The sequence below is a fragment of the Cygnus atratus genome, chromosome 8 (genome assembly GCF_013377495.2).
Source record: "Cygnus atratus isolate AKBS03 ecotype Queensland, Australia chromosome 8, CAtr_DNAZoo_HiC_assembly, whole genome shotgun sequence".
Taxonomy (NCBI): domain Eukaryota; kingdom Metazoa; phylum Chordata; class Aves; order Anseriformes; family Anatidae; genus Cygnus; species Cygnus atratus.
Genome location: NC_066369.1, coordinates 30,046,860 through 30,067,290, shown reverse-complemented (window position 1 = coordinate 30,067,290; position 20,431 = coordinate 30,046,860). Strand labels below are relative to the sequence as shown.

The window sequence follows — 20,431 nt, the reverse complement described above, 5'->3', positions numbered from 1 at the left end:
AGATTCCAGCTCTGCTGTCATTTGCTTCTGCTGTACCTGACTTGAGCCATCTATAAAAGAAATAGCATGGATGTAAGGGACGTAGTGAAAGCTGCAGGCACTCGGGCAGTCCTCACTCCTTCATTCTGTTACCCTTCCTTTCTCATTCACCCAGTAGAATCCAGGCACTGGGCAAACGAGGCAGCTCCTTCTTGCTCTGAGAACCAGCATCTTCACTCTTACCACATATGTCTTGAAATGATAATTATGCACGTATAGTTTACTTGTGTATAGTTCCTTAACTATAAGGAAATTACCTGCCTGAGAGAGGCAGAGATTTGGCCCTTAACGAGTTTAATTCGTTTCACTTAGTTGCCAGTAGATGGCTCTCTGAATTTACAGTCCCTTATTTACTTCATTGTTTATTGAATTATGCTGGACGCATTTCCAGTGGAAAATGTTTGGTGTTTTTGCTTTGAGGAAGTTTACGTAAGAACAAGGAAGCGATGGAATGAGTAAATAGACTGCTAAGAGACAAGGCACGGGATCAGTTCACTTTTTGCAAAATGTTTTGGGGCTACAATCCAAAAGATTTTTCTTGCGCAGGATTCAACGTTAGGAATTATCAGACTCAAGGAGTTACATCTGTGTTCACAAGATGCATTTGCCACATTTGATTATAGCCAGGTAAAATTCATTCTCAATAAAAAAGAAAGCGTTTTAGTCATTTATTTTAGAGGATGCGTGTGGTTTTTTGGACAGGACTGGTTCTGAATTGATTGAAATGCTTCTTCATTCACACCCTTTCACTGTGAGGGAGAGAAGGGCAGGTGCTGTTTCACAGATATGTGTGTTGATAGAGCACTGTGTCTGAGCTATGAACTTCAGATAGGTGGCCTGTTTTTGTTACAAGGTACAGAGAAAACAGAGGCAGAAAGGTTACGTGACTCAGTGCCTGTCAGTGGCAGCACTCACCTCGGCGCTCGAAATAAGACACGCCACATCAGTCATGCTGATTTGTCAGCAATACAGAGGCAGGATTTGTTGGCACTATGAATTGTAACGTCTGGCACTGTTGAATTTATAATTGTGAAAGACTGCATCTTTTCCTCGTGTTTCTTCACTTTTTCCTCGATTTCTTTTGATTATTGCTCCACACACTGCAAGATTTAGGGTCAATCTATAGAAGCTCTATCCAAGTGTACATTTCTACTGCCCTCCGTGATCTCCTAGCATTTAAAGTCATCGGTGCCAACTTTGTAGACTGTTGTTGGGCTGTTACTGTCTGAAGAGTAATGAGAAATCTTTCTGTTATTTTTCTGAATTTCACTTGTTGACTCAGCTGCCTTGAGAGATTTTGTTCATATTCAGTCCAACCGTGTGGAGAAAGCCTGTTTATCTGCAAAGCAGTTACCCCCCGATGAGGGCATCTAAATAACTCTATCAACTGTGTTTGATAGAAGTTTACTTGTATCCATTTGGTATCTTTGAATGGGAAATACATCTCTATTGTCTCTTTGTACCTAGATGTTCCACATTAGATAGGGTGGAGTCAGGCTTTTTTCATCTCTGTTGATACTTGTGTACATTTACGTGCTTCAACAAGATGAAAAACAAATCCTTGACAGAGAGGTGAATGTCCCTTGCTCCGTGTAGCTCTGCAGTGATGATGTACAAGCAGCACAAAGGCCCTTTGCTGGCAAGCAGAGACTGTCGCCGTAGTTTAAAGCTTGACTGCTCCCAGTTCCTATCCTGCTCTTCCAGGACAGGAGGCCTCTCCGGCAGGGGTGGCAGAGCAGGATGTGTGTCCCCACCTCAGCCAGCAGTTTCAAGCCCTGGTATCCACGCAGACTTCCCTTCCTCGCAGCCTCCGATGTCAGAGCACATCTGTCAGGCGTGGCTGGGGCTCGGGCACGGCTCACCCGCCTGCCCTTCCGCCGGCAGCCTCCGGCACAGGGGCGGGAGGGCTGCTGGAAGCCGGGCTGCCCGAGCTCGTCTGGCCAAAAGGCAGTGAAAGAGCAGGGCACTGACAGAGGAGCAGAGCTGGCCCCAGAACTCCGCAGCCGGCTACCTCGAGCCCCGTCCCACAGGCCGCGGAGATGCAGGAACCAGCTGGCACGCGGCGCAGACGGTGCGCGGGCAGAGGCAGGCGGTACGGGTGGCTGGGTGGCTGCTTCAAGCTGCGCCGTTCCTGCCGGACAGACACAGCCTTGAAGTCGCCCGTGTCACTACTGCGGTTTGAAACATACCCTCTGCTTTTCAGCAGCCCACGCTAACAAACCAGTTGTAGAAAGCTTTAAAATAAGGTATACGTAGCTTTTGGGGATAATACTCAGCCAAATTTGCACGTGCCACCAATGAATCAAGTTTTTCTGTCAGTAGTAGTAACTGACCGGAGAATGAAACCTAAAATCCAAGAGCTCTCTTGATGGACCTTAACTCCTCTGTGTCTGTATGAGGGCTCGTGGGGCTGGATCGCTCTTGGCACCTTCTGGCAGCAACAAGAATCCCCCCTTTCAGAGATGCAGGATTCTCAGTTTCAGCATAAAAGAGCCAGGCAGTGACAGCTTCCCTTAAGGCAGGACTAAATGAGTCCTCCTGCATCTCAGGCTGATGTCATTTTGGAAAGGAAATTCCATGCGGGATGGGGGATGGGGAGAGAGGAAACGTTTCTGGTGGTCCCGCATGCCGAGGTCTGTTCTTGTGAGCACACAGCGTGTACGAGAACTGATTCGGATGTCAGAAGGTTTATGGCTGGCTGGGTGTCCTGTACACCCTCCGTGATGGACTTAGCCGGGGAGGAATCCTACACGCCGGCAGCAATTCAAGAGCAGAAGTCTTTGTCTGGGCAGACTGCTGGGGGCTATTTCCTCCCCTCCCCCTGGGTGAAGAGCAGCCCTCGCTCGGTGGCACACAATGGGTCTTTGCTTTGCAGCATCTCCATCTGCGTGCACGCGTGGGATGCGTGGCAGCACACTTCTGTGGCAGGCCACAACCGTATCCCCGCCGGACCCGCTTCGTACATGCCACGGCCCCCTTAGCTCCGGAGGGATTGCTCGCATGGGTACGTATCCGCAGACCTCGGGGCCTGACGTTCCCTGGGCAAACACACACAAACAGAAACGCAGGATAATTGCGTGCAGCTGCAAGTCGGTGGCTTCTGCTGGTGGAAAAATGGGTGTACTCGAATTGCAGGCACAACGTGCTAGAAACATTCACACAACGCAAACAGATGGGATCGGGTGAATTAACACTTGCTACTTTGGGACACTTCCTGGATTACTATTAATAGGTCCCTGGGTTAGATTAATGCACAGCACATGTCGTGTAGCGTTGACTCGGAATTATCTGCGAGAACGCGTCCCGGGTCCAACCCTTTTCTGAAGCGCCGAAACACATTTATTTTTGCGTCTTCCTCCCCGTTTACCCCGTGAAAACGAGCACCTGCGGCACAAGTCGGAGCCCGCTGCCCAGCTCCAGCACCCTCCTGGGGCCGTGCCGGGGGGTCCGGGCCCTTCCGAGGGAGGGAGGCGCGGCGAGAGGAGGAGGAGGAGGAGGAGGAGGAGGAGGAGGAAAGAAGAGGAGGAGGAGGAGGAGGAGGAGGAGGAGGGCTCTGGGCCGGCTGCGCCGCGCGGGTGCGCGCCTCCTCCGCCCAGCATCAGGGCGCCCGCTCCCGGCTCCCGGCCCCGCAGCGCGGCCATGGCGGAGCGCCGCGCCTTCGCCCAGAAGATCAGCAGGTAGCGGGGCGGCAGCGCCGGGGCTGGGTGCGGGTGCGGGTTATGGCTGCGGGGGGGGGCTCCCGCCGCTGAGGGGCGGCCGGGTCCGGCGCGGCCCGCGGCCCCCCCCGCCGCCCTCCGTGCCGGCCCTGGGGCCGCTGACGGGGCGACGCCTGCACCCGGCGGGGCGCGGTGGGGCCGGGCCGGGCCGGGCCTGAGGGGGCCGCGGTTCCCCCGACAAAGGCGGCTGCGGCGGGGGGGCGGCTCTCCGTGAGGCTGCCCGCGAACAAAGGCCGCGCCGGCCGCTCCCGGGCGCCCCGCGGCGTTTCCCTGCCGGGCCGCGCTGCCGCGGCCCCGGCCCCGGCCCCGGCCCGGCCCGGTGGGGAAATGGAGCCCCTGTGGGGGCCTTCGGCCGTGGGGGGACGGTGTGCCCCTGGCAGGGGGCAGCTGGGTGCTGTTGCTGTCAGCCCCGTGGAGCCGCAGAGCCGTTTGACGCCAAGCAGCGCCGTTTCATGCATTGTTGTTATTATTGTTTTAGGTTCCTGAAATTTTCGCTGTGAGTTAGGCTTCCAGTTCCAGGTGGGAGCCGTGGATTTTCTGTGGGCAGGCCTGGCCGGGCTGCTCCGTGGCTCCCCTCCCAGCTGGGACTTGTGGCAGAGTTCAGGTGGGAGCCGTGGGTTTCACTGGTGCTGTTCGGGAGGCTGTGGGCAGAAGTGAAAGGAGGGTCGCTTTCGTGCCACCGAGTGACAAAACTGTAGGTACAACCGGCTGCAATTGCAGAAATCATGATAAAGGCCACTGAAAAAGAAGCTGGTCAGAGGAAGAGGCTGGGAAGGAGGTAGAGGAGGCGCATCCATCCCACCCCACGCAGGATCTGAAGGCAGGGGTGAAAACGCTGCTCCTCTCGCCCATCTCTGCAGTTTTGGGTGTGCTCTGGCCAGGGGTTAACGTGGCAGGTCAAGGTCTGAGGAATGGAGAGGACTGGATTTGCTGCCACACCATTTGAGCTGGTTCGGGATTGTAGTCAGAGGAATAGTCACATGAGAGACAAATACTAGAAGAAGGAGCGTTGGAGTCCTGCAGCCCCGGCAGGAAGTTAAATAAAAGGGCCCTGGGGTCACCACCGTGGCGCTCCTTTCTTCTGCCTCCGTCAGCCTCTCGCGCAGTGCAGTCGGTTCATCAAGCAGTAGCACGGACACGTTAATTTCATGGGGTGGTGACCGTGAGGGTTGCAGCTGTGCCACCATTGTGTACCTTTGCATCTAAGCCGCTTGATGTGTTTTCAAGCCAACCAAATGGCAGCAGCGTGTGCGCGTGGGCAGAGGTGGGCTGAGTCGCCAGGCTCATTTGTGGGGTTTACCGGCCTCGTAGGCCGTGCCTGCGCAAGGACCAGGCAGCCTGCGGTGAGGTCAGCTCCTCCGGGAGCAGAGCTGTCGCAACTCCAACTCCTCTTTCTTTCATGCTTATTTGTCAGGCTGCTGCGTTTCTGTCTGGAATTTCCCATGTTTTAGTATCGCCGCCTGAGAAATCTCAGGTTCGCAGACAGCACATGCAGTGCACTTGAAAGCAAAAACTTGTGGGCAGAAGATGCAGCCAGGGTGCTTGGACTGAGCTGTAGCCCTCCTCATGCTGGCACAGAAAGTGCTGCTCTGCATGCTCCTGTGCCCGAGGCTGAGAGATGGGGCTCTGCTCACCAGCAGGCAGCATACGGAAGTCCCAGGAGCTGCCTTGGTGGCTGCTGGAAGCCCTCCCCCGTTCCATTGTTTGAAGAAGAATAGATCCATCACATATTCACGCGCTGCCCTCCGGTTTGGCTTGCTTATTGAGGTAGACATACCATTTGTCTTATTCACAGGAAATGGTCATGCCGCTCTTGGTCTGGCTGAAAGTGTGTAATTCAAATGGGACATGCTGCAGGTCCGTGAAGGTAAATTATTTTAAGGCCTGCGTACCAAAGAGATGCGAGTCTCTAAGCTCGTTATTACAGTAGTGGTAGAAAAAGAGACAGGAGGTTGGCTGTTCTGTTTCTTAGAAAGACCACAGATGTGGTCTTCACAGCACTGATTTACTGCCTGTGCTCTCCTCAACCAGTGTGGTGAACCTCAAGGGTGCACGCAGGACTCCGGGGTCAGGTGGTGGCTGTTTGTTACTACTGGCACGTTTAAATGTTAGGGTTAGCAGCTATCAGTGACTCCTGCAGCAGTTTGAAAAAATATTTTTAAGACAGCCTGTTAAAAGATATCTTTCTGACCAGGTCATGCTGCTTTTTTATTGGAAGCCTTCAAACCAGAAGAGATTTTTAGCTTGAACTTTGGCCACCCCATGTACTTATTCATTCTTCTTGACCCTCTCAGAAGAAACTCTCAAGTTAAGCTTGTTGTAGAGGGGTAACTAATACCTGAAATCTTGCCTGAAATTGTTAATTTTTAATTGAAAATATACTGTTAATGATTTTTTTATTAAACCACTGGAACATCCTGGAGTATCATAATACTTCTGTAGTCGCTTGTACGCTATTTTTTCCATCCCTGTGTAAGAACAGATGTGTTTTTATGTAGTGCCTCTGTTCAGCTCATAGGTGTTTTTGGGGGACTAGAAAAGAGTTAGCAGAAGGTGGGATCCACTCCAGCCAGGTGAACTATGAGCATTAAGACCTCTGGGTAAAAGCCAAACAAGCACCAGTACGTTACTCTTGAGCCAGCCAAGCTGCCTCACCGAGGGCTGAGCATTTGGTCTGAGTGCTGCGTGCGGCCCCTCTGGGGCTGTGCTGTCCCCGACACATGCTCACCCCTTTCCCTTATCCCTGTATTTTTTCTGGTTATGGTGTCGCATGTGAAATGGGATGTGGAAGCACCACCTCCAGAAAGGTCAGTACCGAGTTCCTCGACGTCCCAGGCACTGAAGCAGGCTGGATCCCAGATCTCCAGTCTTTCCAGGGGCCGGCAGAGGAAAAGACCTGCAGATTTGGTTGGAATTCATACAAAGAGAAAGGAAAAATCGCTCTTTAAGCATCACCCAGCATACACAGCTAGGCAAATGAATGCAGCCTTTCATACAAGTCCCTGTTTCAGTGCCCTCTCGTTGCTTATGAGCCATCTCGAGACTGGGCGACGTAGCCCAGAGCTGCTGCTTCGGTCAGAGCATCGCCGTTCTGAAGGCGTCTGTCCTTGGAAGAGTTTGTTCTTCCTTCCCTGCTCCCGTGGTTGAACAAGGTCCTTCTGACCTGGAATAATGCACCTGCCTTCCCCTCAGTTTTGCTATGCCTTTCAGCCTCACGCAAAGCTCAGAGTGTGATTTTTTACTGGTGTTTTTTATTCTGCTGCTGAGGATTTTCACTTTTCCTGTTCCCGGCTTTTGGTGGCATCTGCAGAAAACACTTTTCACCCTCCCGTGTCCACCCGCTTGTCCCTAGGTGCTTCCGCATGAACGGGAATCACCCGGAGCCGCATGGCACTGCTGCCTGGGGCCGCGGTCCTCAGCAGAGCCCTGCCTGGAAGGAGCTGGTCCTGCTCTCGGATCATAAGTGATCCAGAAATTTCCCAACATCCCGAGGTTTCACATTGTGTGTGGACACGTTTTTGGAGTCCTCTCGGCTTGTTGTCTTTATTCCCGTGCTCTGAGGGCAAAACTCTTGTATTTGCTACATTTGGAGCTCGTGCCTCATTTCCGTGGAAGCTCCCTTGACGCTGATGGGGTACTGCAAGAGGAGCCTTGGGAAGCCTAAACGTACATTTGTGTTCACTTAGAGCCCTTTGGCATGGCCTGAGCGATGTGTCAGGGACACTGACAGCCGCCTTTGCCCTGCCTGAGGTTAAACAGGGGCGGTGTGAAGCCTGCGCCCACTGAAACCGACAGCAGAGCTGCCGCTGGCTTCCACGGGCACCACAAGTGCAGTGGGCTCAGCAGGGTGCTCAAGCCCTCTGTTCTCTTCCTCTGTCCAGATGCCATTTGCGTTGTCAAAACGCTTTCATGGATAACTGAAAGTATTTTTAACAGAAGCTTCTTTCCTCTTCTCCAAAAGCTGCGTTGCTGGCCCTGTTCAGCTGCTGTGGATGTCTCGTGCTGGAGTCAGCAGCGCTCTGCGAGGCTTACGGAAATCCCCGGCTGCTCGGCGCAGGCGAGAAGGCAGAACAGCTTGTCTCTGAGGCTCAGCTAGCGCTGCTGCTTTGTCCTAGGCTTCCTTGTTTGCCTTTAACGTGAGATGTGGCTGTGTTCTCCTGGAGGATCCAGTCCTGTGGTTTTCACAGTCGGGTCTCCTGGGAGCTCAGCCTGGGGGTGATCCTTTCTGCCTTAATACCCAACTGTTGTCAGGAGAGCACCACGGGTCGCGTCGTACGGTGACTGCTGCTTTAATCAGTGGTAAGGAAAAAGGGAACATGTTGTTGTTGTTCACCTCCTGTGCCAATTAAGAACCCACACTTACCCCGCAGCACTCAGGATCGGGCAGGGTGTTTCCTCCGCTTCAGGTCGTAAATCAAACCCATTCCACTCGAAAGGAGAGGAAGTCGCTCCGGAGGAAGCAGGACCTTGGGTTTCGGAGGAAGGCTGCGTGCAGCGCACGGCGGCGCTGGCAGGGTAGCTCGGGGCCAGAGCTCTCCCTCGAGCCGGTTCCCTCGTGCACCACACCGCGTACCTGTTGACTCACACCGCGGTGGAGCCTGGACGGAGCCGTCTGTTGGAGAAGAGAGACTTCCACAAAGCGTTTGGAAGAAGAACGATGTCTCCTACGACATGGGTGCAGGAAAGCTGAGTGTTTTTACAGAGAAGTGACAGCTGTCACTGCATGACGGTCAGTTGCTGGACACTGAGTGAGTACCGAGTTGTGCTAACACCCAAGTCTGAGTGGAAACCCAGTGCTAAGCTCCATTTGGGGCAAAAATTGTCAGCTCTGTTTGACCTGTGTTATTTGTTTCTGAGAAAGGGAAAAGCTCCTAACCCCTCGAGTGACACAACCCAGCATCCAATGCCAAAAGGATGCTAAGGTCCTTGAGAGGTCTTGGTGAGCCTTTCCTTGGGAAGACGAGAAAAACTGATATTTCTAGTACGTTTCCTAAGCTGAAAACAAAAAGGAACATCTCGTGGGTTTGGCAGGGTAAGCCACGTAAAAGCAGGAATATTTTTGTGTGCAGTAACGGGAGATGGACGTGCAAACCAATGGCTTCATTTTATTCGCGGCTCTGAGCGCTGAGAAAATGACCTGTTGTGTTCTGCTTTATAAGCCAGCTCCAAGGGCATTTTTTTTCCTCTCCTTTGTCTTTTTTTTTTCTTTTTCCCTATGTGAACCACATGCACACACAATAATTAACCAGTGAAGGAGGTCAGAAAGGAAGTGACTGGGGAAGGCGTACTTTAAACATAGAGACCCTGGGCTTCGCGAGACCGCGGGCTGTAATTAACTGGAATGTTTGTCTAAGGATCCCAGGTTACATGCTGAATATAAGATAGCTATTAAAGAGGCAGTTTTTTATGTGTCCTTTTAATTATCAGGAGCTTTAATGGCTCTTGTGTTCCACCAAATGGATTTTTTTTGTTCAGCTGGAGACTATTTTGAGATTTATTTCTTTTTTTCTGGTTGCATTTGGCGTGCCCAAGTTGGTGTAGGAAGCCTTGCTTCTAGTTATAATGGAAACAACGTTCAGGGTTATACTCTAACGTGACCTACTGGTCATGAATAGATGGCACTCGTCATGGACAAAGAGCTTTTGGAGATGGAGGAGTGGAAGCCACCTGCATTACCGCTGGTAGGGAACCTGTGCGATGAAGCCACGAAGAACCCGTCCTAAAATTTGTCAGCTAAAGTGTTTGCTCAACAGGAAAGGGTTGAGTCGTTTCCACAAAGCGCTGGGCAGGCCTCACCGGGAGTGAGCGATCAGGATGAAACTGCGTTACGAGGCGAGGCTGCCAGCTGGACCAGAGGGCTCTTGGACCTAACCGATGCCACAAAACCAAACATAAATACTCTTGGTGTCTAGATTTCTTTGGAAGATGGTTTCTAAGTGTCAGAAGCACGATACTTTCCAGCAGTTCAGCATGTCTGTGAATGCAGCGACACAGAAAGGTAACTCGCGAGGTCTGTGGATCGGACTGCGGGCTTGGAGTGAGGTGTAGGAAGTCCTGGAGGCGCCAGTAGGGAATCTGAGGTCCGGCCGTACCAGCTCGCTCACGTGGGGAGGGTTTGGTTGCTCAAATGCTAAAAGGGGGGAGCACTGGGACTTGAGGGTAACGATGCCAGTCGTGGTCACACTGGATGTTGTTCAGCAAGGACTTTCTGTGATTCGTCCTTGCGATAGTCCTCGGGGGAACTCTTTGTATTCCTTGAGGTTTTTAATGGGGCGCCGACATGGAGCAGCCGTCGACGCACGGCACGCAGTAAGAAGCGGCGCTGATCAGTGCCACCCCTTGGTTTTATGGCATTTCTCCGCCTTGGGCATCAAGTGACCTTCCCAGCAGGGATGACGTCGGGCGGTGGAATCGCAGCCCTGCAGGCTCGTGGTGCCCCTGAGCAGCGCTGTCGTCGTAGCCGAGCTTGCTTCTGCTTCAGGTTGGGGTAAAACACAACCGTAGCGGAGTGAAGGTGTACTGACAGGGTGCTCCACGTCCAGCAGGGGTCCCAGCTGGGGCCAGCACGCGGAAGAAAGGACTGAGAACCTCTGGAGCACGGGATGCCAGGCACGCTGGGTTTATAAAGAGCTGCTGCGTGCAGGAGGAGCCTCGCCTGGTAACGTGTGTGGGCATCCGTCAGCTGTGCCTTCACGGCTGAGAACGAATTTCCTCCTCGGGCTGTACTTCCCGTCTGGAAACAGCGCGTGTCTCTTGAAACAGGGAAAGATTTTAGTTTTTCCAGCGCCGCGCTGCAGGCAGGACGTAGGTCCTGATCCTCTGCGTACCGTGAGGAACTGCACGGAGTGAGAGATCGGGTTTAAAACAGATCATCTGCAACGCGGGGAAGCGTTTGCGTCGTATCAGCTGCGGATGTGTCACGCTTTCCATGCCAAGCAGCCATTTTAATGCATCCCAAATTGTGCCGGAGATCCCAGCAGCACGCGTGGTTTGCTCTCGGGTGTGCACGTTGGTGTGTGTGCTCGGGGGGAGCAGGGACGGGGGCGCCTCAAGGGCGCTCGGACACCCCCAGCGTGGTCCGTACCCAGCGGGAGCCCTTTGCTGTGCTTCCAGGAGCCACCCTGCAGAAGTGAAAACAGAGCCTCCTGCGGGTAAGGGCAAACATGCAGCGAACGACATCTTGCAGCCAGAATAAATAAAATGTGTTTGTTTTTTTTTTATTTTCCTTCTGCAGTCCGCTTTTTAAAAAGACAACATAATGCTTCCTCTAGCTAATCTTACTCCCATCCTTGGCCCGAGGAAACATCTGCTCTCCACGGTAGGCTTCCTTGCCCCAGCGAGTTCCCTTTTAGAGTTTCCCTCTGTCCCATTGGCATCAGTTGCCTCCACCTGCCCCCATCCCTGCCCACCGTTCGCTGCCGCAGCAGTCCCTGGGCTGGAAGTGCTGCCTGACGGCCGGGCAGGAGGGGTTTATCCCCCGTTATACTGCAGGGTTTCAGCAGCCCTCGCACCGTGGTGGCACGCAGCACCTTCCCCTGAGCGATGACTCTGTTCCTGCAAAGATCGCTGATTTGGCAGAAATAAATCCCCCTGGCCAGTACCGTGCCCTCGCAGATGGGGACGTGTGGCTTATTTGCTGCTTCTCGTCTCCGTGGAGCTGGACACCGCGCATCTGGGAGGCAGGGCAGGCCGCGGTGCTGCAGCGGGGGGCAGGATGTGGCCCACAAACCAGGCGCTGCCCTCTGCAGCAGCACCCTCCTCCTGCCCAGGGCGTGGGGACGGGTCGGTCAGCAGCTTTGCGGCAAAATGGTTTTGTGGGGGAAGAATCTGGGCTTGGGCTTCGCTCTGAAACAAAAGCGTTCCTGCCGAGGCGAGCTGCGGCGTGGCATTTGGCTGCTGGCATTTCCCTCTCCGATGTGCTGATTGCTGAGGGGTTCCCTCGGTGGCTTTACCCGAAGGTTGTGCTTTCAGGCTTGCTGCTGAGATCACGGCTTGCCGGGGAAGGTGAAAACCCCAAAAGAGGCCCCGGATATGTTTTACCCTCCATCCACAGGACGACTGGTGTGCATTTCCCCTTGCTGGTGAGACAAGTTGCCCGCTAGTGGGATTTCTGTCCGGTGGAGAGCACAAGGCGTTGTGCCCTGATAGTTGTGTATCCCACCACCAGCCCACCGCTGCCTTTTCTTTGTGAAAAGGGAAAGGTTTTTGTGGTGACCCGGCCGCTTGTTTCCCCTGTGCTGCTCCCGTGGCGTGTCAGCCCCCCCTGCGTGGGACGGCTTTCCTGCCGCGGAGCTGGGTGCCGCAGGGGCTGGCTGCTGGATGGAAAGGGGCTGCCAGGCCTCGTCCCTGGGACTGCAGCAAACAGAAATAGGCGAGGGATGAGAAAGAGAGAGCAGAGCACAAGAGCTGATGTGTGGCCAGGCTTGGAACTGCCGAGGGGTGCGGAGAGCGCTGGAGGAGACCTTGCCGTGGTGGGAACCAGAGAGAGCCTGCTGGGAGCAGGTTTATTTGTGCTCGGTGTCCTGTATTTTATTGCCACGTGTGTGCACAAAAGAGCAGTTCACAAAAGGAAAAAGATGCACTTGCTGTTAAGAACATGTATGTGGAGCCTTGCAAGAATTTCGTGATTCTCCAGGAGTTTAATACACGTGGTCTGCTCTCAGCAGCCGGTGACGCTCTTCTTCCAACCAGCGCACTGAGGGCTTGGTTTTCCTCCCACAGCAGAGGAAAATTGTCTGTGTTGTGATTCTTTTACAGAGATAACGTTGTCCCTGTCTCGTTTCAGAACCGTAGCTGCTGAAGTCAGGAAGCAGATCTCAGGGCAGTATGGAGGGTCTCCCCAGCTCCTCAAAAACCTCAATATCGGAGGCAGCGTCTCTCATCATACAACTGTAAGTAACGCTCGGAACACGGCAGAGCGAAGGAGGTGTGCACGGTTTGATTACCGTTTGGAAAGAAATCGCAGGGCCTGTTCACATAGTGACAGGTTGTTGACCTAAGCTGGTAACACCGAGGTAAATAATTCTGTGCAGAAAAATGCTAGTTTTGGAGGTCTCTGTCCTGCAAGTCACGTGGTGTGGTTGGGAGTTCGTGTTCCTGCAGAAGCTTTGTAGGACACAGGGGCTCCCTTGACCAGATCTTAGTTGCTTTATCCCAGAGCAACTTGCACTGGACATTAAATTCCACGTGCACGTCTGGGTCTCCCCACAAAGAGCTCCTTGCAAGCTCGTGCTCTTCAGGTATGTGTTCTCATCATTCTCAAGAGTGGGACCACAGTTACAGAGCTCATTTGGTCTTCAGAGGAATTTTAAATGTTACTGCAAAAGTTTGAATGTGGTTATTCTTCAGGAATGTGTATTTATTCACGTGTTTACAGTCCACTTTCAAGAGTGGCTGAAACGTAGGCCACGTTGTGAGGTTCACCCTCCCTGAAATCAGATTTCCTTGCATGGCCTCTCAGTAACCTTCAAAACTTACTCAGTATGGTGGTACAAATCTTAAGAGTTCAGTAAACTTTTCCAGGCTGGAACTGTATTTTTGGAAGTGTTATTTTGATTTGGGTTGTTCCTCTGGGTCATAGCAGTTTCCTTTGCAGCAGTCAACTTAGGAAACAACTACTATAGCATCTCGCTTTCTTCAAAGAGGGGTGATTAGATCAGGCAGTGCTGGAAATATGCCTTGAATTTGATAATCTGTCCAAGCATTCTGAGGTCACAAGAGTTCTTCTCTCGTTTTGGGGTAGTGTCCTGAGCATCTCAAAAGGGATCTCGAAGACTAAGTTGGCCTCTAGTCAACTCGAGTGACTTTGCTGCAGGCTGAAAGCTCATCTGTAAGGAGATAGGGCTGTGCCGGAATAGCTGGGAGCGGGAGGGGGCTGGAATTGGCGTTGATTCCCCGTACCTCAGCTGTGTCCAAGAAGACCAGAAGGCCGACACTGCTGTGTGTGCAGCCTTAATGCTGTGAGCACAGAGCAGGAGGGGTTAACGAGCGCGGTGTGTCCAGCTAGTGCTTTATCACAGCAGCCTCCGTAGGGGCGTGGAATGATAATGCAAAGCCCTGACTTGGCGGATCTGACTATCTTCTGCATAATCCAGTAATTAGGGAAAAGGGAGGCCCTGCTGCTGTTAGCAGCATGGGGCTGGGTGGAGCGCTCTGGGTCCCGCGCCCACTTCCCTGCAGCGATGGATAGCTGAGGAACAGGCAGCTGCCTCTCAAGGACCCACTGGAAGTCCATCCCACAGATGTCTGGGCCTCACTTGTCTCGCACGTGGTCTCAGCCAGGAACAAGTTGGGTGAATTGCCCTTCTACTGCCCATTGCTCTCATAAAGCAGGATCTCCTCGGTGTACCTCTGCAAGCTGTTCTTCAGCCGGAAGATAGTTCTGATGTATTTTTGGTAATTATTATTCATTGGTTGTATCGCCTGTTTTCCATCTGAGTCACCTCTTCCACTTTTTCTTTCTACTTGTAAGGATTTTGTGTTCTGCCACCACCACAGTGTGCACGCTCAAAGCTTCAGTCCTGCTGAGCTACACATGTAATTCTTAATGCAGATCTGATTTATCGGTCACAACATCGTCAGCCCGGTCTTGGCTTCTCGTGTCTCTCATTATCCTGTTGCTGTAGTGTTTCCTGGTAAATCTACGCAAGAATCTCTAAAAATCCTGGCAAAGGTCATGCTAACTGGAAGCAGTCTTTGAACCTTCCCTATCAAACCGCGTTGTGTGACGGCTGATGTGATTAGCTGCTGGTTCGTCATATTAAATGCTGAGCTGAGCAGAGATGCTTTCAGAAGTACGATTACCATGGAGTGATAGTTTGTAGGGGATATTCTGTAGGAGAAGTGTGTTTAGGCAAGCCGTAAATCTCTGTCCTAAGGCTGCATAATATAGCAGAGGTTTGCTTGTAAGGAATTTTGGGTTAATTTCTCTCCCTTAAGCATCATCAGAATCTGCTGTTCTTGCCTGTTGTGTTTGATAACAAACATTTTGCCGAGAGAAAGCATTACTGCTGTTAAGCTGAAATAGCAATTTGCTGTGAAGTTCAGAAGTTTGTGTCGTAAGACTGGTATGGTGAAGAAATGGAGGGCCCTGGGTCTTCCTGGCAGTTCTGTGTAGCCGTACGGGTTTGAAAGCCCACAGTGGGATTCGTGGTGTGGGTTTACATTTTAACAATGCTGTGATCGAGTTTCACACGGATATGCCCACAACGGCAGCAAGTTGTACTGCTGAGTGTGTGACACGGAGCTGGAGGACTCATAAAGGTACAGCAGATGTGGTGCCTCCTATCGGGTGCATCTTGCTCGTCGTGCTGAGTACTTACGTAGGCAGCTACCGTCCAGAGGAGGTCACATCACTGAGTCTCTGTTGGCAGTTGCCAGCAGCAGCTGCTTCTGGTAACACGTCTGTGAGTCTGGTGTTATCTGATCATATCCAGTGTGATGTAGGCATCTGTAAGCAGAAACGTGTGCTTTTGTGAATGAAAGGCAGAGTGCTGCGTGTGCCTGGCCCTTCTGTTTCTTGTTGGCTGAAGCCAGTGCAGGAACTTTTCACGCTCAGCAGACTTGGGTGTGGTTGAACCCAGGATAAATGCAAAAAACTGTCAGCTGAATTTTAGCAAGTCTCTTTCCTTTTGCTTCACAAGCAACAGCCAAAATGCTGCCAGAACTGTTTCTAATTTTGTATCTGGTGGAGCTGGAGAGAAGATGCTGCTTTTGGCTGACTGCACAGGAGCTTGCAATTTATTATTGTCAACCTCCGCCCTTCTGCCACTTTGAGAGCAGCTGATTTTAATAGTATGTCCCTCAAACCACAAGTACAGGTCCAAAGCCTTCAGAGGCCTTTGCTGTGTGCCCTCACGTGCCCAATGGATCTCCTCACAGGACAACGCAGCCTTTGCAGCATGGAGCTTTTATTTCTGAAATCCAGAACAGGAGGCGCCGACAGGTTGTTATGGAGAAATAGGAGCTGGTGAGGTCTTAGTACGATGAAGGAGCTCTTATTTTCTGAAGCTACTTCTGCAAGTCCCTCTAAACCCACTGGTATGTAGAGTGTGCGTTTACACCTTGGTATTTGGGTTCAGGATTGTAAGCCACGGGCTGTGCTCATCGCTTCTGTGCTTTGAGAGGTTTGGTGTTCCCTTGTGGGAGCCTGGGCTTCTCCAGCTCCCACTGAACAGCTGCTCAAGAGCAAGTTATGGGATTGAATTCACTGAAAACAGAGATCTTTCACTTCCCTTCAAAGAATTCCCCAGCATCTTGCAGGACGGGATATTTACTTTGTTTATTTGATGAACCGGACTGTTTACTATGGGCTATTATAATCCCTTGTGACTAACCACTTTCGTTTCTATTCAAGTTTGTGGTTTTTTTTTTTCTGTTGAGCAACTCCTTGTGCTCTGGTGCTTGTTAACTCTGTCTGCCGACCCTCGCACCTGTCCTTCCTGCTGAATGCTGCGGTGTGGCAGAGCATCTGAGGATGCTGCAGTGCTTTTACCTGGACGAAGCTGGGTGGTTGGGCAGTGGTCAGACTGCCATTAGCATGACTCAAAGCTTTCTCTGCATCCTGATGTGCCTGTTTTGGTTTGCTGTTTAATGGCTGCCTGTTGTGCTGCTTTGGTTTAAGAGCAGAGTTTAGGATTGTATCTGCAAATGGACCTGTGCTCCATTTTTCCCTGTGTTTGCTGGCCTTTTATGAGAGCAGATGATGTTACCAAAGGACAGAAAATAAGCACTGGGTATATGGACTTCTCTTCCTTTCCTGATGTGTAGTTGGGCTGTCGTCTTGTTCTGTGTTCTGCAACCGTTGTTGCTTAATAACACTAATATTTTTCAACTTACACAATGACTTGTAAAATCTTCGATTTCTGAATACTTAGTTTTTGAGTGCTAAAGATAGTAATTGACATGTCTTTGGTGGTTTTCCAAAGGATGACTTTTTTCTCCAAAAAAGAATTTTTTTATTTAAAAAAAAAAAACACCAAACCCTCTAGAGATATATTTTAATTTGAAGATCAGCATTTCACAGAACTTGCAAAGAAGCAGGAGGTATGTATAATCAATTGTTTTACAGCAAAATGACAGCTGCTTCCAAAGGACTAGGGGTGATATTTCCTATCTGCTGGTGCGTGTTATTGCAGAGCTGAGCACTGCTAAGAGGAGGAACACCGGTATGAGAAATGCTGATTAGCCTGGGAATAAAGAGGGGCTGGATTCTTGGACATGATGTGATTCGATTCGACCGCGCGTCTGAGCTGCTTTCAGTGCACCATTTTCTTCATGTAAAATAAAGGTGCTGACATTTACATATCTTTGTAAAGCTCTGCCAGGTTTATGGGCGTTGTTAGGGCTAATTGGAGCTTTGTCGCGGGTTTATTGGATGTCAGACTTGGGTTCCGTAAATGCAAAGATAGTATCTAATTATTAAATAAGAGAATATACTTTAATTGTATATTTCCATTGTTTATTTTAGCATCATTTAAGAGAAGAAGAAAAGATAATTTATGCAAATGAATGGAAAACACTGCAAGGGAAAATCTGACAATATCCTATGTGGGATAGAAAAGGGCGTTTTGAAGTGTTCGGAGCCAAGTAATTTTATCACCAAAATTACTAAAATGGAAAGGAAAATGAGCCAAGTCTTAATGTTCTCTCAAAGCTGATTAAGGCTTAATAGTGACTCCCATTATATGTATTTCCTGGAGGTTGTGCCCTGCCTGGCTGAATGGTCTGTCCTCGGCAGCCAGGGGAGGATGGGAGAGGCATCCACATCCTCTTCCCTGCCTCCTCCCACTGGGGATTGCTCACAGTTAACTCTGCTCTGGTGCAGCCGCTTTCTTTAGTGAACCCAAACCGCTAGGTGCTGGTTATGGGATCAGCAGAGAGTCCTGCTGCAGGGGCTGAGCTTTTTACACGCAGAGTTGGTGAGTCTGGTGTTCACGGAACGGTTGCTGAGACTCATTTGTCTGCAATAATTTAAGCAGTTTAAACATTAGCAGAGATAACTAATCTTAACTAAATGCTATTATACCAAGTCAATTCACTTACTTACAGGAAGCATTACGACAGGCCTGCTAATAAATACTCAGAATCTAAAAATGCAATTAAATCCTGGTCTTTGTTTATTCAAGTTCGTTGTGACACATCTTCAGGAGTAAAACAGCCGGCTCTGACCGGCAGAACAGGAGACTCGAGGCTGAAGGTCCAGCGTGGTACCCTGAGCGTCGTCGGTCAGCAGCGCTGAGCCTGGCCCCGCGGTGGCTCTGCAGGGTTTGGCCGGGTGCTGGTGCTTGCTGCTGGCTTCCCCAGGAGCTCAGGGGCAGTCCCGAGACATTGTGACCATCCGTACCCGAAGCATGGTTTGTTAGCTGATGCTTTGCTCCCCACAAATGCGAACCCGCAGGGTCCGGAGGGATCTATCTGTGCTGACGTATTGTTTCTGCCAAAAGTCTGTGAGTTTTCTGCAGTCTCTGGTCAAACTGTGTTGGATTTTTTTCATCTCTTTAAGAAGGGAGCTTTGATGTTTCCTTTGTCTCGGTTTCGGGGCTCTCAGTTTCGGCGCAGTTTATCAGAGGGTAGCGATCTCTTTCAGATCTGTCTCAGCACTTGCATTTTCTATATCAAAGTCTTTCCGTTCTTGAAATACTCCTGTGGTGAAATTACATAAATCTTAGTCATCAAAGAAGATACTTTCTTCTTACCCATCCTTGGAGGTATAGCTCATGTTTTCTGTATTTTGTAAGAAGCTGCTTTGGTATTCCCAGATAACTAATTAATCTCTGATTAATATTTCTATACCCAAATGGCTCCTTACATTAGCAGCCTGTTATAAGAGCAAATAACCTGGTGATATTTGTGCACGAAACATCTCACTGGTTTTGTGACTGGGTGTTAGTCATTATATGTAGGATCCTCTTTAGGTATTATATATATTTACAAATATTTTCTTTCAATAGAGGCTTTCCCCATTTCAGGCTTCATGACACTATATGAATTTGGCACCCATTACAGATCATTGGTCTTGTCTGTAAAAAATAATCCAAAACTTAATGGTAAGTGCCTGTAGAAATTTTTGCTTGCAGAATGCTTACAGAAACTTTTGGGGGAGTTTAATAGATATTTTTTTCCTTTGCACAGAGGAAAACTGATACGTGATTTACAACAACGTGCCTTAAATATCACTGAATTTCATTAAGGAACATAACCTTCATATTCTTTTACACAAAGGTCGCTTTCTCAAACACATTTTCAAGTAAAACGTATTTTTTTCTAGAGAGTTTCTACCTATCCTAGACCAGTGTCTTGAGAAGGATGAAGATGCCCTTTATTTGAAGAAGATTCTTTGGTGGACCAAATGGACCTTAGCTTCACCAGCAGTAGTATGTTTGCAGTTTGAAATAAAGGACTTTTTAATCATCTATTCTCTGTAGCATTTGCATATTTCAAAACACCATGCAAAAGAAGTGCTGAGGGCAAAGCAGGAGATAGGAAGCTGCATTCCAGAGGCAGCCTGCATGCATGTGGTAGGGACTGCATTTCCTGGCTGAGAAGGTGTCATCCTCGCTGAGGGTTGGTAGCCGGCTGTGGTTGATGAAAAGCAGAGATTGCCTAGGAATCTCCTTAGCTCATTTGAATATTTCCATATATTATAAATGCAGCTGAGAATTTAAATGCACGAGTTCTCTGTGCTCACCAGTCATTAGGAATATGAAATTAAGTGTATGGATTTTCTTGAACTGCAGCAATGACAGTGGATGGTTCTAAGAAAACGGGATTCTTAGAATTTGGAACCAGGGATGACCATTTTTGGAGCAAGTGTTACGGTGAAGTAAAATGTAGTTTACACGAGTAGAACATGTTTTTTAGTTCCTTGAGCATTGTCAGTGGTTAATATTGCATTGCTTATGTTTCAGAGCCTCTTAGATTAACTATGGCCTGTAGCTTGCAATTAAAACCAAACCAGATGTTTCTGTTTAGCAAATATATTTAAACCCTTACCCTCTCTAACTTGACTGCAATTTTTATTTTTTTTTTAGCAGCATATTTCCCGCATTCCCAGATTTACACCGAGTCCTTTCTGCGGTCCGTCAGATAGATTTCTTGTCTGCTCCTGCAGCTCTCTGAGATACCAGTCTGCCTTTCAGGGGGACTCTGCCTAACAGGAGCAGGCCATCTGCATTCCTGAATGCTCCGCAAGGGAAGTGCCTGTTTGCCCTGGAGACTTAGCGATAGCTCAGAGGAGGCTGGGGCTCAGCTTTGAAATGCTAATCTGTTTCTTCTGTCCTTCCAAGATTTTGCCCAGGGAGGCCGTGGGTGGGAAGTTGGTATTAATTTAGAATTTGCAGCTTTGGCGCAATCTGTTGCAGTTTTAGCACATTATAAATTGTTTAATATTTAAGGCGGTATTGAAGTTAAGGCGGAACTTTGTCCTACTTTCAAAATTACCAAGAAAAATCACCCTGATTTTGAAAAAGTGCCAAGTAAAACTAGTAGTCAGGATCCTCCTTGTGACGAGGAGCTCTGCGAGGTTAATTTTTCAAGGTCCCTTATCGTGTCCGCACCGGGAATTTTACTCCTACACAGGAGACAGGAGATACAACCCTCCAGTCTTTGCCAATATCATTTTTACAAGGCCCCAAGTTGTACTGTGATCCTCAAAGACAAATGCAGACTGGGTCTGT

The 20,431-nt window shown here is 50.0% G+C and overlaps 1 protein-coding gene across 8 annotated transcripts in view; it reads left to right on the top strand.

Moving 5' to 3' along the window:
• Window positions 1-3,537: 3,537 nt before the first annotated feature.
• The window catches only part of DOCK7 (dedicator of cytokinesis 7), a 99,400-nt gene continuing 82,506 nt past the window's right edge, over window positions 3,538-20,431 (top strand). For 5 of the 8 annotated variants that reach the window (XM_035564359.2, XM_035564357.2, XM_050712195.1 and 2 more), the window contains exons 1-2: window positions 3,571-3,716; window positions 12,541-12,646. In XM_035564359.2, the coding sequence (XP_035420252.1) occupies window positions 3,679-3,716; window positions 12,541-12,646 (144 nt within the window). In that variant the 5' untranslated portion in view covers window positions 3,571-3,678. Of the gene's footprint in view, window positions 3,717-12,540; window positions 12,647-20,431 lie in introns of all 8 variants that reach the window. The other 3 variants (XM_035564354.1, XM_035564358.2, XM_050712194.1) reach the window with 3 other exon arrangements.